The sequence below is a fragment of the Gracilinanus agilis genome, chromosome 5 (assembly GCF_016433145.1).
Source record: "Gracilinanus agilis isolate LMUSP501 chromosome 5, AgileGrace, whole genome shotgun sequence".
Classification (NCBI taxonomy): Eukaryota; Metazoa; Chordata; class Mammalia; order Didelphimorphia; family Didelphidae; genus Gracilinanus; species Gracilinanus agilis.
The window spans coordinates 161,445,401-161,463,396 of NC_058134.1; the positions used below are offsets into that span (position 1 = coordinate 161,445,401).

At 35.5% G+C, this 17,996-nt stretch overlaps 1 protein-coding gene across 1 annotated transcript in view; it reads right to left on the reverse strand.

Annotated features, from left to right (window-relative positions):
• Positions 1-17,996, reverse strand: part of HGF (hepatocyte growth factor) — a 95,232-nt gene that overhangs the window by 40,697 nt on the left and 36,539 nt on the right. The window contains exons 6-7 of the mRNA XM_044679054.1: positions 16,908-17,028; positions 15,119-15,237 (exon numbers count right to left, since the gene is read on the reverse strand). Coding sequence (XP_044534989.1) covers positions 15,119-15,237; positions 16,908-17,028 — 240 coding nt within the window. The remainder of the gene's footprint in view (positions 1-15,118; positions 15,238-16,907; positions 17,029-17,996) is intronic.

The window sequence follows — 17,996 nt, forward strand, 5'->3', positions numbered from 1 at the left end:
AATAGACAATTTTTAGATAAAGAAATCAAAACTATCAATAAGCACATGAAAAAGTGTTCTAAATCTCTAATAATTAGAGAAATGCAAATCAAAACAACTCTGAGGTTTCACCTCACACCTAGCAGATTGGCTAAAATGAAAGAAGGGGAGAGTAATGAATGCTGGAGGGGACGTGGTGAAATTGGGACATTAATGCATTGCTGGTGGAGCTGTGAACTGATCCAACCATTCTGGCTGGCAATTTGGAACTTTTCCCAGAGAGTGCTAAAAGACTATCTGCCTTTTGATCCAGCCATAGCATTGCTGGGTTTGTACCCCAAAGAGATCATAGATAAAATGACTTGTATAAAAATATTTATAGATGCGCTCTTGGTGGTGGCAAAAAATTTGAAAATGAGGGTATGTCCTTCGATTGAGGAATGGCTGAACAAATTGTGGTATCTGTTGGTGATGGAATACTATTGTGCTCAAAGAACTGAATTCATGTGAACTGGAAAGACCTCCAGAAATTGATGCAGAGTGAAAGGAGCAGATCCAGGAGAACCTTGTACACAGAGACCGATACACTGTGGTACAATTGAACATAAGGGACTTCTCTACTAGCAGCAATGTAAGGATCCAGAGCAAGGCTGAGGGACTTATGAGAAAGAAAACCAGCCACATCCAGAGGAAGAACTGTGGGAGGAGAAACACAGAAGAAAAAACAACTATTTGAACACATGGGCTGATGGGGATATTATTGGGGATATAGACACTAAACAATAACTCTAGTCCAACTATCAATACTATGGAATTAAGTCTTAATCAATGATGCATGTAAAACTCAGTGGAATTGTGCATCTTCTATGGAGGGTGGGGGAGTATGGGGAAGAGGGAAAGAATATGAATCATGTAACCATGGGAAAAAATTCAAAATAAAAAATTTAAAAATATATATGGAAGGTTAATTGCTAGAAATAATCTAAGGAATAAAATGAGCTTAAGATTTGTTAATTACATAGAAAATTCATTCTAAGTAATCATATCTAGATAATAAATATTAATAAAATATCATGCCAATATCCCCCCAGCAGTGTCTATTTACATATTTATCAAAAAACTGTGTCCATGTTTAGTTAACTCATTTATGTAAGCATATTTCTCTGATGAGGTCTACTCACATTTGTGATTCTCAACCTGGATCACCCTCAGGGTTGAATGGGCTTCATAAAGTAAGACACTCAAACCAGCTAGACAGATTTTTTTAAGGAATGAATTCAATTTCTACTCCCAACCTAGAAAATTGCAGATTACTCCATAGGTCACTGGGCAAATACCTGATTGTTTTTATGGGGATAGTCTGACTGACTTCCAGCCATTGCATAGAAAATTAAACCTCGTTCTTTCTCTGTTGTAGTCCCTGGAGAAATCCAGGACTGTGGTGATGCTTTTCTCTTGTGAATTTACTGGTAACCTCCTGGTAACAAAGGGCAGAATAGAGCTTCATTATAAATTTAAAATGCCTCTCACTATAAATTGACATGGGAAAGTAGTAACAGCTTCTAATGCACAAACCTCAAATTGCTTGCACGTTTGCTTTGGATATGATGCCAAGACTCATATCTGAATTGTTCGCTGGACTCTGTCCAAGCTCATATGGAAAACTCAGGAGAAAAGATTGTCCTAAAGGGTCTTCAATGCTATTGGTTTATTATTTGGACTATTGCTTTGAAAGGACCTCTCAATATGTTCTCATTTCCTTAGGGATCAGTACGGGCAGGAGGGCACTCTGTTAACATTGTGTTTCTCTGAGTTGGAATATAAGTAGACAACTGGTGTCATACTTATGTTCTCTATTGAATGTATAAAATGCGCAAATGCAATCACTTTTCTTTAAACATGAAAACTTCATCTAATTTGCTTTTCTTAATCATGTAGAATGAACTACAATTTTTAAAATTTTAAATATTAGCTTTATTATTTTTACATCAAATTCTCAGTGGTGGTTTATATATTTAAATATGCTACATAATAATTAAAAGTGCTTTAAGTTATCCTATAAAGGACGCATGGCAACTGAGGAGTGAAAAGTTCTCAACTACATAGTTACCTGCCTTTTGGAAAATTTCAGTTTTTCCAGAAGAGTCTAGGTTTTAAAGTTGGTGGGGCTGGGGAGCCTACAGAAACAAAATCTTTGACAGTGAAAAAGTATTCAGTGAGAACTCAGCGATTTTGAAGCCAGCCTTTCTGGACAAAGGGAAGAATGCACGAGAGAAGTGATAGGAGACAGAGGAGACAAAAAGAAAGAAAACCATAGAGAAGAAGAGGAAAGAAAACAGCCATGAAGATCAGCAACAGCCCTGTACAGGTGGTGGCAATTAGAAGCCACAATGCCAACAACAATAAGAAAACCTGTTGAAATGAGAGAAGAAAACCAGAGGTAAAGAGACAAAAGATAGAAAAGCTCTGCTTGCAGCCTGAGGGGAGGAGAGGCTAAGCAAGTGTTTATCTCTGCTTTCGCTGCCTGAAAAGGATGATTCTATGACATGCTAGAGAGATGTCAGACATGGAGCAGCTATTCTCTTCCTAGATAATTATAGAGCTCACCCTGGGGGAACAAGGTTAGAGTCTAGTAATATGTTCACCATCTTTAATGATAATAACTGACATTTATATAGTGCTTCAAGGTTTGCAAAGCACTTTGCCCACCTAATTCTCATTGAGCCTCACCCCAATTCCATAATGTGGATCATTTTTGCAGATGAGGAAATTGATGCACAGAAAAATCAAGTGAATTACCCTGAGTCTCCTAGCTAAGAAATGTCATAGGCAGGGTCTGAACTCGGGTACCTTCTAGCCCTCAGTAGACCATAGTATGCTGTATTACTCACTGATTCATCTAAAAGACCATGGAAAGAGCACTGACTCTGGAGTCAGAAGAAGGGGGTGGATTCTTGGATCTACAACTCACTAGTTATCTGACTTCAAACAAACAATTCCCCAAACCACACTACAGCTCATTTTTCTCATCTGTAGAAAAGGCAATAATAATGTTTAGACGGCTTACCTCACAGGATTGTTTTAAGGAACTTTATTAAAGAGTACTATACAACTCAGGGACAAACACCAATATGTTATTATTTAGAATATGAAATGTTAAAAAGAGATTCATTGAGACAGTTGATCCATCATGAAGCCATTATGTATTACATATTTTGATCTAATTACCATATCAAAACACATTTTTTAGTGTTGCATATGCCTGTCATTCTGTTAAAAGTCAAACACTTTTAAAAAAAACCATGACCTGGTGTCACACCTGTAGAAATGTCATTTTATGATGACAAGGAATCTATAGGCTCTGGAATAACTTTTTTCAAAACTACCCTAGAACAAACTCAAGTAGCTCCAAATATTGAGGTTTAATGGGTCATTTGAGGTCATTTAGCTAAATCAGCTGAAAGAAGAATCTGTCCTACAATATCTTGGATAAGTTATCCAACTTGAGCTGGAATCTCTCCAGTGATGGGTAGCTGCTGACTTTATAAGGAAGTTCATTCCATTTTTAAATTTCTTTAATTGTTAAGAAGTTCTCTCTTATTTTGAGTCAAAACTTTCATCCACTAGTCTTACTTATATCCTCTGTAAATAAGCATAATACATCTAATACTACTACTACCAAGGAATATAACAACCCTTTAAACATTTCAAGCCACTGATTATACCTTCAATGAGACCTTTTATTTTTTCCTTAAGAAAATCTTCACTTGTTTCTGAAGAGTGGACTGTGGAATAACAATGACAACAATAATAGCTAACAACAGCATTTTAAGGGCTTCAAGGCACTGAACATATTATTTGATCCTGATTTTTTCAGCTCTGTGAAGTAGATGCTATTATCATCTCCATTTTTCAGCTAAGAAAAATGAGGCTTAAATGACTTGCCCAGATTCACATAAATAGTGGTAGTAAATAGTAAATATCTAAGGGAAGATTTAAACTGAATTTTTCTTGATTTCTTATATGAGAGATAACAAACTCTTCTCATAGAGGCTGAAATTAACCCAAATAGGGGAGAAATAGCTTCTTATTTGTGGGAAGTAAGAGAGACATATGGGCAGTTGGTGATGCCCTTTGGGTAGTACCAACATGCTACTTGTCGATGTCATAGAAATATAATTAGAAAGATGTTATCTTCCCATGCTCTATATCTGGCATATGCTAGATAATCCCTGAGGATCATAAAACCCAAAGTGCATGATGATGAATGAGAGAGCAAATTATACCTCCAGAAAAAATAGAATTAGGGATCAAATCTCAGACAAAGAATTAAAATCTTTAGAAGTATAGGTAGGGTCATCAAGTGAGATAGACTGGTTCACACTCTTAAGTATTACTGAGACTTGGTAGAATGTGATCTCAGGGCTGGAATATGACTCTAGAAGAGTAAAGCATGGTCAAAGTCAACATTATTTAAAAAAGAAAGTGAAGTAGAATTGTAAATTTAGAAGATAAATATCTTGCATAAGAAAACATAGGAATCAGATGGGGAACATATGGCAGAGGATTTTGAGTGAGGCTCAATGGGGGAAGAAGAAAAAAATCTTTGGTGTATACTGATGATATAAAACTTTTTCCCATGACTTTAATTTTTCTTGTCTTTTTAATTTTTATTTTACTCTGAACCTGGTTGAAGGTAATTTGGGGGAAACCACCAAAGTGGTTTGAGATGATCTGGCAACCATGAGAAGGTGACACTAACACAAGTTTTTGATGAATCAATAACTATGCAATAACAAAAATAACATGATAAATGTGTAGAGTTCTTAGGTTTACAAAAGGCTTTATATATGTTATCTTATTTGATCCTTACAACAGCCTTGTGAAGTAATTATTATCATTATCATGATTATTATTATTATTCCTACTTTATAGATGAAGAATCCGAGGTTTGCAGATGTTAAGTGATAAGCCCAGGATCACATGGCTAGTAAGTACCTGAAGCAAGATTTGTTGTTTTCTACTATTCTTGACTCTAAGTCCAGCATTCTATGCAGTAAACTACCTAATTGCACATTCAGTGGGGCATAGCATCCAGAAGTAGGAAGTAATACCTAATTCAGGGATTCTGAATCTTTTCTGTGTCATGGGCCCTTTGCCAGACTAGTGAATCCTATAGAGGTCTTTTCAGAAAAATGTGTTTAAATGCCCAAAACAAAATACATGGATTTTTAAAGGAAACTCATTATATTGATATAGACATCGATGCTTCTAAAATAACAAGTTCATGAATTGGAATGAACTTTAGAAAATTTCAATTAAACAATAAAAATCAAAATGTGGACAATTATCACATCTCCAGAAAACTTAACTGTCTAAATCCCATTCCTGGAAGGGCATAGATATAGATACCTGAGTTTTTGCGTTATATTTAGGATATTTACCTTAACAAAGTCCTACCCTGATGCCTTGTTGTGGAATAGATATGAATCCAAGTTCTTCAGGAGAAGTCCAATATAGCCAAACTGGAAAGGCTTAAAGTATTGGCCTCCTAATAGATTAGATGTCTATTGTCCAAGGAAAATTTGTGTTGAGTATAGAGAAGTAGCATGTCACAGTGAAAGGGAAAGTAAATTTGGGTTTAGAAAAAACCTGGGTTGGAATCCTGCCACTAAACCTTCCTGGTCATATGACATACCATACCAAACTACAATTTGCTCATCTGTCAAACAGAGATAATAATTCCTATGTAAAGTTTTTAGTGAGGATAAATTTGCAAATTTTAGGTTAATAAAGCAGTTTGTAAAACTTAAAGCAAAGTACAAATTGCAGTTATTATTATTATTATTATTATTATTATTATCACATTACCAGGGACCTGGACACCACATGATATTTTTTATCTGTCTCCTGTGTGAACTAACAAAGTTCATTTAATAAAGTTTAATGTTCATCCGTGCAACACTCATCAAATCGTTGATTCTTGAATTATTGAGGTTAATATGACATTTTAATAGCTCCTGTTCATAGAGACAGAGACTAGACATATTCTTAATGACTAGGAAACTCCTAGATAAATACATTCCTTCAACTAATGCAGGTCAGCACGTTCTCTACAGCTTATAGTCTTAGAAAATTGTCTACAGTACTTAGCACTTTACTGACTATGCCAAAGTTTCAAAGTCACAAGATGGACTTGAACCTTGGTTTTCCTGGTGTCAAGGCCAGGTCTCTGTCCACTACACCACATAACCTCTTGTATACTTACGATGTTCTACTATTAAGAAATTACTTCAACAACTATGTTACATAACATGAGTGTCATTTTCCCAATTTCACAGAAGAGGAATCTGAGACATGGAGGTCACAAAGGTATTTACATGAGAGTCTGGTTTTAAGCTCAGGTCTTCTGACTCTAAGGCACTCTGTACTACAGCATGTATTTTGGTGGTCATCAGTTTTCATTTTAACAACTTTGACTCTCAGCTTAGGGCTCTTAAACCTGTAAAAAACTCAGAATATTTTTCTTAATTCACAATTGGAAGAAATATTAAATTTTTGTTCAAGGTGAGTGAAAACTCAAGATTTTTTTTTCTCATTTAAGTTCATGGACCTCCTAAAATCAGTCCACAGCCACTTATGAGGTCTGGAGACTCCTAGTTAAGAATTCCTATTCGAGACAAAGGATCTTGGAAGTTGCTTCAGTGACCAAGGCAATAAAGATATAAAGTGGGTCAGACTAGCCTAGCCTACATTGGAACATGAAGTTCATGCCATATGTTGTCCAGAGTCAATAGGGAGATCTCCAAGGAAGAGGAATTCACCAAATCGTGATGCAACCCGTTCCATTATTAAGGAGCTTGGATTCTGGGGAAATTTGGCCTCCTATCTTGCTTCATATATCAACAGAAAAGAATCTTTAAAGTACTTGGAGAGATCTATTCTGTTTCTCCTAAATCTGTTCATCCCTGATAAAATAAGATACGTTCCTTCAAATGGCATGATCTCAAGGCTTTTTGCCACGTCCTTGTTTTTCTCATCTGGATGCTCTCTCGCTCATCAGTATTTGTCCTAAAATGTAACTGCTGAAACTGAACTTAGTGTACAAGGTGTGGAATGACCAGGGCAGAGTACAAGGATGCTGTCAAGTACATAATCCGAGACCTCCCCTGCCTCCCTGAATGGAGCCTAAAATCAATTTTTTTTATTAATGTCACATTGTTGGCTCATTTTGGACCTATATTCCACTAAACATCTAGCTTCTCTTTTTTTCAAACACCTAGCCTTGTTTCCCTCATTTGTACTTGTGAAGCTATTTTTTAAAACCAAGTGAAAGGCTTTATATCTATCCCTAATAATTCATCAGGGTAGATTCAGCTCACTCAGCTAGGTGGAAAGTGGTTAGAACACTGGGCTTCAAATCAGGGAGACTAATCTTCCTGAGTTTAAATCTGGTCTCTGAAACTTACTAACTCTGTGACCCTGGGCAAGTCACTTAGCCCCATTTGCTTCAGCTTCCTCGTCTGAAAAATGGGCTGGAGAAGGAAATGGCAAACTACCCCAGTACCTTTTCCAAGGAAAACTTAAATGGGGTTACATATTGTCAGTTATGCTACTGAACAACAATATTCTGCTAATTATTTTAGAACCTCAAGTTCTTCTTGAATCCTAACTCTATTACTCCTCCATACTTTTCATCATTTAAGAAATTAATAAACAATGCTGATCTTCATTTCAAGTTATCAGTTAAAATGATTAAATAGCACAGGTCTTTGAACCGATACCTAAGGCACTTCACTGCAGACCTCCTACAAGGTGATATCTAGACATTGATGATTATTTTTGGTATCTGACCATTTAAACAGTACTGAACTCATGCAACTAATATATCCTATACCCCACATTTTGCGTTGCTACAAGAATAACATGACTTGGTCAAATAGTTTACTATAATCTAGGTAAAGCATATCATCATTCCCCTGATCAACCAATCTAATAAACACACACACACACACACACACACACACACACACACACACACACACACACACACACACCTAATTAGGCTAATGTGGTACAACAGAAAGAGTACTGGTTTTTGGAGTCAGAAAACCGGTTATAATCCTGACTTCTTTAATCATTGTGTCATCAATCTTTTAAATGCTGTGCCTCACTTTACTCATTTATAGAATTAAGGGGTTGGTTTTGATGTCTTCTATGCCCCCTTTCCAGCTCTATATCAATCATTAAAAACTTTAATTACTAATTATCACATACTTTATTAAGCCCTGTGCTAAGCACTGGAGATATGAAGAAAATCCAAAATAACTTCTGCTATCAGGGAGCTTACATTCTAATAATTACATGAGTGTAGCCTTTGAGGGGAAGGCAGCTATGGGAGCAGGGAAAGAGGCTTCAAGGAAAATATGGCTTTTTTATGCTCCCAGGAATTATTCTTAATACAGTAATGGTGGTTCTTTGTGAATACTGCTGATTTTTTTCTGGATATTTCCTAATCTTCTATTCAAATAATAAATTCTAAAATTTGACTAAGAAATGAACTCAAGACATTTTATTTTTAATTTATTATCCCTACTCATTTTTCCTTTTTGAAATATTTTCTTCTCTTCATACTTTCAATACCTCTAGAATTAACCAAACTCTTTAAAAGTTTACTAATAAAGAAACATTAGTTATATTGACTAATTCTTTAAGTACTCTGGTAAGATATAACTTTTAAGAATCATAGGCTGGTTATGGGTCTAATCTATAAAATTCCAATGAAAATGACTGCAAATTCATTTCCTTGACTTAACATTTCTAATATTGCCTTACTTACATTGTTTCTGCACTGGATATATCTTTGTATAGAAAACGGAAGTCATGGCTCCTAGGTATTTTCTCCCATGATTTTCTGAGATTCTCTATTGTTTCTTTAGTCTGATGATTTTTACATACTTCTGATAATTCAGGTAAGAATATATGATACTGCCAAAAAGAATCTAGAAAAAAATTTCTAAGAATTATAAAGTTTCAGGCAAAAAATTAAAGACTTTAGGTACACAGGAAAATATTTGATCAGTATAGCTAATGAAAGGCTGATTTCAAAGAAAGGGCATATTTTTTAAGAGAAGAGTCAGTCAAAAAAAAGATAAAATTTAGTATGAGTTTTGTATTCTTGTATTGCAAATTTTTGTATTGCAAAAAAGTCTAAGCAAAAAATCTTAAAAGGAAAAAAGAAAAAGCTCCTTGAAAGCAAAGATTTTTTTATTGAGTGTCTGAATACAAGGAAAGTATATTTTAATATTAAGCTAGCTACCATGAATAGTGGCTGTTAGGTAGGAAGTAGAGTAGAGAATAACAGCAGAAAAAAATTCAAATTACAGGAATTGTTTCATTTTTTGTATTTGTTTTGAGTAGCTAGGTAGTACAATGGACAGAATGCTGGTCCTAAAGTCACCTTCCTGAGTTCAAATTTGGCTTCAGACAATAGCTGTATATCCCCAGGCAAGTTACTTAATCAGGTTTGACTCGATTTCCTCATCTGCAAAATGAGCTGGAGAAGGAAATAGCAAACTACTCCAGTATCTTTGCCAAGAAAACTCCATATGAAGTCATAAAGAGTTAGATACAACTGAACCTTTCTATTCCCAGTGCCATAGTGCAGTGACTAAAACATTGCCTGCACTAATAAATGCTAATTGAATGATTTATTGACATCCTCCAAGAATAGAGCAGTATTCTTTATTATTATCAGTTCAAAAAAGATGCTATTTCAAAAGGAAACCATTTGCTATCACTAATTATCTCTTCCTTCTCTGGCCATTACTGGATAATTTTTCACTTCTTGGACCGAATAGAGCCAAGTCCTACTTCTTTAGATGAAATGATACAGCTCCCTTCTCCCTAAAAAGAGCCCCATATCTTTACTTAACTCAAAATCTTTAATGACTCTTTTTCCCCTTTCAGGATTCTTCTCTGCATCTTCATTTCTTTTATTCTTTTTTTGTTTACACATTGAAACTCTTTTTCCTTTTTAAGGAACACTTCCTTCTCCCTGATAACTTGGAGAACAGAAGTGTTTCTCCTCCTACTTTCCATTGTTTTGTAGGAAGTAGTCCTGATTGAATATGGACATCAAGAGCAGTTTTTTGGCCATGCAAAAAAAAATGAACATGGCATGACACAGTCTACTTGTTGAACATCTTTCAGCCTCAGTTTCCTCATTGCTGAAGTGGTTATTATAAAAATCCTCACAAGGTTGTTGCTGGGACCAATTGAAATAACATGCAAAGTACTTTATAAGTCTAAAATCCCAAAATAAATGCTATGTAGCATTATTGTTATTATTAATATTATTATTGTTACCATATTATTCTCCTTGCTCCCCATATTTACCAGAAGTAAGGTTCTTAAATCCTTTGGCTTAATTACTGGAATAGTTCTTATGGACAGTTCTCATGGAGAATTGCTCTAGCCTCTCTGTGATAAGTCTTCAATTCTGGAGAATTCTTATCATCTAGCTAATACTTCACCTTTTTGACATCTTATAGGCTCACTCATTTTCTCTCCCCAGACTTTCTATCTTTTTGTCCTTCTTCCTTTATCTTTTGCTTTGCAACCTTCTCCTTTAAACCACTATTTTGCTTAACTTTGAATTCTCCTGTTTGAAAGTGAATACTCCTTCTCTATCTCTAACCAAAACTTCTCCTTCCAAATCCAGAAGCCAAAAGAAAGTTCTCTTCAATGTTGCCTGTATAACTCTGAATTTCAAGCTAAATATTAGTTTAAGGGCTGAAAGAAATTCAAAACTTCTTTCTAAAGGAAAATATAGGTCCTATTCAGAACCACTTCTGAGGTCAATTTTGAGATGCTAATGGATGACCCTTTATCTGAGCAAGAACATAAGCCAGGTGCCTAAATTTTCACAGCAAACAAAACTCTCCAGATCCTCCTAGAAGATATCACTACACATTTAAAGGAGTATGGCCTGAGGGTACACTGAGTAAAATTCAAGGGAATGAAGAATGTTGGTTGACCAGAATTCAACATGCTTTCAGATTGACACACTATAGAGGTCGTCCAACAATATATTTATCTGGGACAGACAATACAAATGGTCAATAAACTGAACAAAAAAAATGAAAAGGAGGAATAGAGTGGGCCAGTTTGCCATTGGGAATCACAGATTATTTTTAATGACCCCAATCTTTCCCTGAATGAAAAAGTCCATATTTTCAATACTAACATTTTACTGATATTAAATGACAGCAAGACAGGGTACACAAATGCCTCTTGAGAATTTAAACTAAATACGTGTAAAAAGCAATGGAAAAATTAATGGTAGGTGTGAGAAGGCTGCAAAATATGATCAATGAAGAATTCTGAAGAACAAAAATAAAGGATGTCATCAAGGCATTGTATGATAGAAAGAAGATGGGAAAGTAACATGAATAAGAGAGGAAAAGTGGACAGTGTTTGATTGCGACAACTATAATACTGGGAGAAAGTTAAAGACCCTACAAGGTGAAATTTTAGAACATAGAGAAGAATTTCACAGTATAAGAGAACACATAGATAGGATATGATTTGCTTTGTTTGAAGGAACTCCCAAATCACCCAGATCACAGAATCATCTAAATATTGACTTTTGTTGACTTTGAAGAAGTTTCAGTTGAGTATTTAGGCTGAAGCCAAAGTACAAAAGGGAGAGGACTGGTAAAAAGAGGAATAGAGACAATGAGCACAGATAGTATTTTCTCAGAAGGGAAGTGGACATATAGTAGAGCAGCCCAAAAGGAGAGCAAAATCTGTGGTCTCTTTGACATGTTTGTAGGTACCAAGGAAGGAATTAGTAGATAAAGACTGAAAATTACAAAGAAAAAAAAGGAAAGGATAGTAGTAGGACAGTCTATTGGAAAAGAAAAGATGGAAACAAGAACTTACATAGTGAGATTAGTCTTGAAAAGAAAAAGAGCCATCTATTTTTGAGATTGATGAAATGGAGCAAGGGGAGAGAGAGAGAGAGAGAGAGAGAGAGAGAGAGAGAGAGAGAGAGATCTGAAAAGAAAAGGAGACGAGGAAGTTCACAGAAAATTGCTTTAGTTTTCTCAGTAAAATAAGAGGCAAGGTCCTTAGCTGCAAGAGTATAGGGAGGTTTGAGAAGTGATGTTAAGATTTGGAATAGATTCTGTAGGGAAGGAAATAGAGAATCACTTAGGAAGGAATAAAATGATTGTCTTGCTACAATGAAATGAAATCACAATTGAAGTTACATGATACCAATTTGTATTCTTGGTTACATGACTTCCTTCAGGATTTATTAACAACATGTAAATAGTAATCCAGCAATGTAGTTTCATGGAAGATATATGCTGACAGGGCAAAGGAGCAAAGGATTCAAAGTAGTAGGTAGTGTGGAGGTGAAATAGTTAACTAAAAGAATGAAAGTGAGAAAAGTGGAGGATATCAGAGTATTAGTAGTGGCCAGCAGAAGTACTGAAGAGTGGAGTTGGGCAGACATTTAGTTAACAATCATTTATTATGCATTTTCAATGTGCTAGGAACTCTATTAAGTCCATGAGAATATTAAAAAAATAAAAATAATATTTTTGCTCTCAAGGGGCTCACATTCTATTAGAAGATACAGCATACAAAAATTGTACAAAGAAGATATAGATACAGATGCAGATACACACATATACCTATATTTTACATACATATATATTTATATGTATATAATTACATTTGTTAAAGCAGTCTTGGGGAAAGGCTTTAGTTGTAAGAACAAGAAAAGGTTTTTTACAGAAAATAGGACTAGAGCTTGAAAAAAAGTATAAAGAGAACTTTTTAGAACTAAGACATAGTGAAAAAAGAATCAAAGATGATTATAGTTATAAAGAGGAATGTTAGTTTTTGATTATGGAAGCGGGATGATTGTGGGTAATGATGAGATATAAAGTATGTCCATTTTCTGTATATATGAGGTGACATTGAGTAAGTCATTAGATTTGAGTAGATTTGAGGAGTCCATGAAAAACAATGGCTTAAGATTTCTGGGGGATCATTAACATGAATTCTGAAGTAACCCACTAAAAGGATAGGAGTTGGAAAGGTGATGAAGAGAGTGATACAGTTAATGAACTTATTCTGAAAGGGAAGAGAGGTAGAATGAGACATGTAAAAAAATCCACTATCACTTTTATTGTGTTAATTTTTTTAATGGAGTGAACTTAAAAGGAGGAAGGATGCAGAGTAATAGGAGCAAAGGAAGAATATAGAAGTGGCAATGAGGAATAACAAGTAATCATCTTTCCCCTTCATGACTTCTGTAATAGGAGATAAAGGAAAAGGTACAGGTGGTGATGAAGAGGATCACAATAGATATTATCAGCTGGGAAGTTCAGGTAGATTCAGGAAACACCTTTTCTGAGAGAAAGAGGTTCAAAACTAAGGGAAATTTGTTCATTATAGAACCAGAATCCCACAGTATCCAATTAAAGAGATGGGCAGAGTTAGAGTGAGATATGAGAGGGGAAAGTTTAAGGTGGATGAAGAATAAGAGGTTGGGGTTTAGAGTCATTGCTTCTTAGCCTCTCCCTAACTCCAGTAAGTAATACCTGCATAAGTATTATAGGTGTAAGAATGTGGAAGTGTGTGCTCACATGTGTATATCCACAGTGCCTAGCACATTTCTGGGGAAGGTAAAAAGGAATCTAGATCTGTACTTTCATCCATGTTGGAATCTCCGTTATATAGAAATTCCCTCCACTAATGTAGATAGTTGACTCATCTGTAAATAATCAGCTTAAAGAAATAAAAGGGAAAATAGGTGGCACAGTGGAAAGAGCATGGGGCCTAGGGTCAGGAAGAGCTGAGTTCAAATCCAACCCCAGACACTAAAAAAGTGACCTCAGGCAAAGTCACTTAACCCTGTTTGTGCCAGTTGTCGAAATGTCCAGTTGTCAAAATGGCAAACCACTGCAGTAACTTTGCCAAGAAAACCCTAAATGAGGTTTTGAAGAGTAAGACATGATTGAAAATGACTAAATAACAACAAAAAGAATTAAAGGCTGTGACTTGCACATAGCTGTTATGTATCATAGGCAGAGATGAACTTAGTTCTTCTTGCCTTTAAGCCTGCCCTTCCATAATAATACATTTCCTCTCACCTTGTACATAGCAGACATTTAGTGTTTTAAAATTGAATCGATTGTTTAGGAAGTAGATAACTAGCAGAATAAATCAGAGAAAGTGGGACAGGGCTAAGAAACAAAAACGAAGGTAGTTTATTACAGAAATTCTCCCTCCTAAAATTACCTTTTATTATACTTGCCAGGGCAGATGAAGACAACTCACCTCTCCCCGATCCTCCCACCTTTAAGGACATTTCTGTTTTAAGTGATTATTGTACTTACTTATTATTTATCCCAGTGCTTATCACAGAACTTTGTTCATAGCAAGTACTAAATGAATGTTTTCTTTTTTTGATGAATTGTGTTATGGACTGCCTGGGCAGACTCACTCATATGAAGGAAAAAGCACGTTAAAGGAAAGGGAGCCTGCAAAAAGGCAGGCTGAACAGGAATTGTGTGGTGCCAAGTGCATATGAGAGCAGACAGCTAGGCTGGGATTAGCTAGTGGTGCACTGAAGGTGTTAGAAGTTTCTATTATGCTTATTATCTTTAATTCCTATATATGTCATTCATCAAGAGAGACCCCAAGGTGTACTGGCAGCACATGAATTCTCTCTGGAGAGAAAATGTTCTCTAAAAGAAAACATGCAGAACCAGAAGTAGAAAAACAGAGGTCTCAGTTTTCACTTCTCCATTGACTCTGAGACCTTGAACAGGTCCATTAACCTTCGTTTCTCTCCATATGTTCATCCAATTGATACAATGAAGAACGTTGCCTGTCTCTGTACCTTGCTTATGAAATCATATGTCTAAAGTACTTTCAGAAGAATGATAATGATGTATTTAAAAGAGTGAATATTATAATAAAAACTTTTTTAAATATAAAAAACCTGTAAAATTCAAAGAATGGGTGGAATGAGCTGTTAACCTATTTCATGGATAATTGTCCACTTAGACCCAGCCCTCAAGAGGAAAAGGAAGTAATAAATTTGTCTCTAACTCACCACATGTTTTAATTGCACAGTACTCCCAAGGGGTGTCAGGGTCAAGAGTATAGCACCATGGCCTCGGCTTGCCATCAGGATTGCGGCAATAATTATCATCAAAGCCCTTGTCAGGATATCTGCAAACCACACCAAGAAATGTGTCATGTAAATCTGCCTGGAGACACCACCCAGCATTCTGTTTGAGGAGTTCTTTTCAACTAAGCACAGATCCTGTGAGCCAGGGAAAAAAAGAAGTTTTGTTGCGGTTGTGCCCTATTAGAATTTGCTACCTATCAACTGTGAGGCTGACATTCATGTGCTGTCAAGTGTGGGGCACCAGATAGGGTTAAATCTGCTAATTATTGAAGGCTTTCCTTGTGTCCCAGAACCGGAGACAAAACTGAATCCCTATCTCATAGAACCCAATTAAAAATGGATTATATAAACATGACCTGCCATAGAATGATCTTTAAGAAAACTGGTCCTTTTGTAGGATATCTTTCTAAATTTAAAATGAAAATTATGTTTCAATAGCTCTATTATTAATGACAACTCTATTCTTTTAATAGAGGATTTCTAGGTCATGCCCTCACCATCCCAGTAGTAAAAAACAAATGTTTATGCCTTGCTTTCTCCTACATTTAACTTAGCAGGATCTGAAATCATTGCTTGATTTTAATTGTTACCACATTCCCTGTGGTATTACCTAAAAGTGTAGTAAGAGGTTTTGTTGTTGTTGTTGTTTTAAGCAGAAATTTAATTTTAAAAGGGCCAAACAAATGCTCTAATAAATGCCAAACAAAAGGGGAGAAATTGTTTCCCTATAATTATTTGTTTGCATTTTTGTTCATATAGTAAAAATGAAACAGACTTATTTAAAAAATAAATGTAAAACTTTAAGGCACACAGATATGAAGAACGGAGACAATTATCAGAAAATTCAGGACCCAAGTCTCACTGGGGGAAAAAATATTGGGAGTTTGGATGCATTTATTTTCACTAGGCAATTTCCACACAAACATAGGCCTGGCTAATTGATCAAAACTGATCACTGATGCTTTGCTTTTGTTTTCATTCTTCAGTTCTTGTCACCTGTAGGGATATAGCCTATATTAACAAAGACTTCTATTTCATAGGATTATGGATTTGGAGGCAGAGGGGGCCTTAAAATCCTTTCATCCAAACCCCTCATTTTACATATAAGGAAACCAAGACCTAGAGAGGATGTAACTTGCCCAAGATCACACGGGTAATAAATTGTAAAATTGGGATTTAAACTCAGTTCCTCTGACTCCAAATTCAGAATTCTTTTCACTTGTCCACACTGTTTGCTCCATTAAGAAGTATATAGGCCAAAAATTGGTAGGAATAGTAATTTTATTCCCTAGTTTTGTATTTTGGACCTATAGAACTGTTAATGAATTTTCCTCTTCCACACCTACTCCTTCCCCCAAGATATACAAGGGTTAGAAAAATGGGTCATAAAATAGTCCTCCCATACTTTGCACGATAATATTGTCCTCAGAACTATCCTCATGGCAAGAATTCTAACCACTGGGGGTTTGAGCTAGTGCCAGATGGAGCTATAACTCTGTAATTATGTCCTCATCATGAACTCCTTTTCCCAGAACTCTGATGGTCCTGAGAACTGTGTCAAAAGTATCATACATAGCAAAAGGAGGATTCTAACTCTATGCTTATTGGTCCACATATCATCTATAAAAGGGGACTATTGAAGGATTTAAATTAATGATATAAGGAGAACTTTCAAAAGTAGAGACAGCACAAAATCAGTAGGCATCTTTACCTCTCTGGCAAGAATTTGTGTCGGTGTGGTGTCTGATGATCCCAGCGCTGACATATCTTGCCTGATTCTGTATGATCCATGGGACCTCGGTAACTTTCCCCATTGCAGGTCATACATTCCACTATGAAAAGAAAAGGAAACAACATGTTAGACACTTAATACAGCACAAAATGAGACACTATTATTTAAAACATCAATATTTTTATCCATGAGATTTTTTTTAATGACACTTTTATCTAGTACTTTAGGTCAGGATTTTTAAAATTGTTTCTTAATGTTAATGTGAAAATCTTCCATCAGTCAGCTTCAGAATAATGTAATATTAGAGGACATGTCATGAAATCAAATTTAAAATCTTAAATTTAAAACATATTGAAGATAGAATGTGAATACTAGCTATCTAAGATTTGGTTGTTTCAATCAGATCAAGAACAAAATAAGAACTTAATCACCATGGGGGAAAAAAACAAAACATCTAGAAGCTTGAGAATTTAAGCCTCTCCCAGAGGCTACTTTTTTCCCAGAAGTCCTAAAACTATTGGTTTCAGTACCATCTCAATTACTGAAAGAGTAAGTTACTCAGCCTACAATGACCCAATAGGTTATGATAGAATGAAAGCCAGACACAAGGTAGAGGTCACAGGAGGGTAACCAACCAATCTAGAAAGTCAGAATTTTATCTTGATTCAGAAACTATGTATTATCTAATGTGTGTGTGTGTGTGTGTGTGTGTGTGTGGATAAGGATCTCATTTCTCCACAGATTCTATTCATAATAATGTTGACCAAAAATAGGATTTCTCTGAAAATTTTCTTCTATATAGATATTGAATTTAATTGTTATTACAAATATATAAATTGGTCTGTTTCATTCATTATATTGTCTTCTCTTAAAAGATGTAAACTGAACCTGTGAGCTAGGATCTTATATATGATTAATCAGTCAGCAAGTATCTATTAAGCACCTTCTGTGGATACGATGTTTTGCTAGGTGCTGGTGATAAAAAGGCCAATAATGAAACAATCCCTGCTCATAAAGAGCTTATCTGGCAAACTAATATGTCTGTTCTGGGCAATGGATATGCTTCAC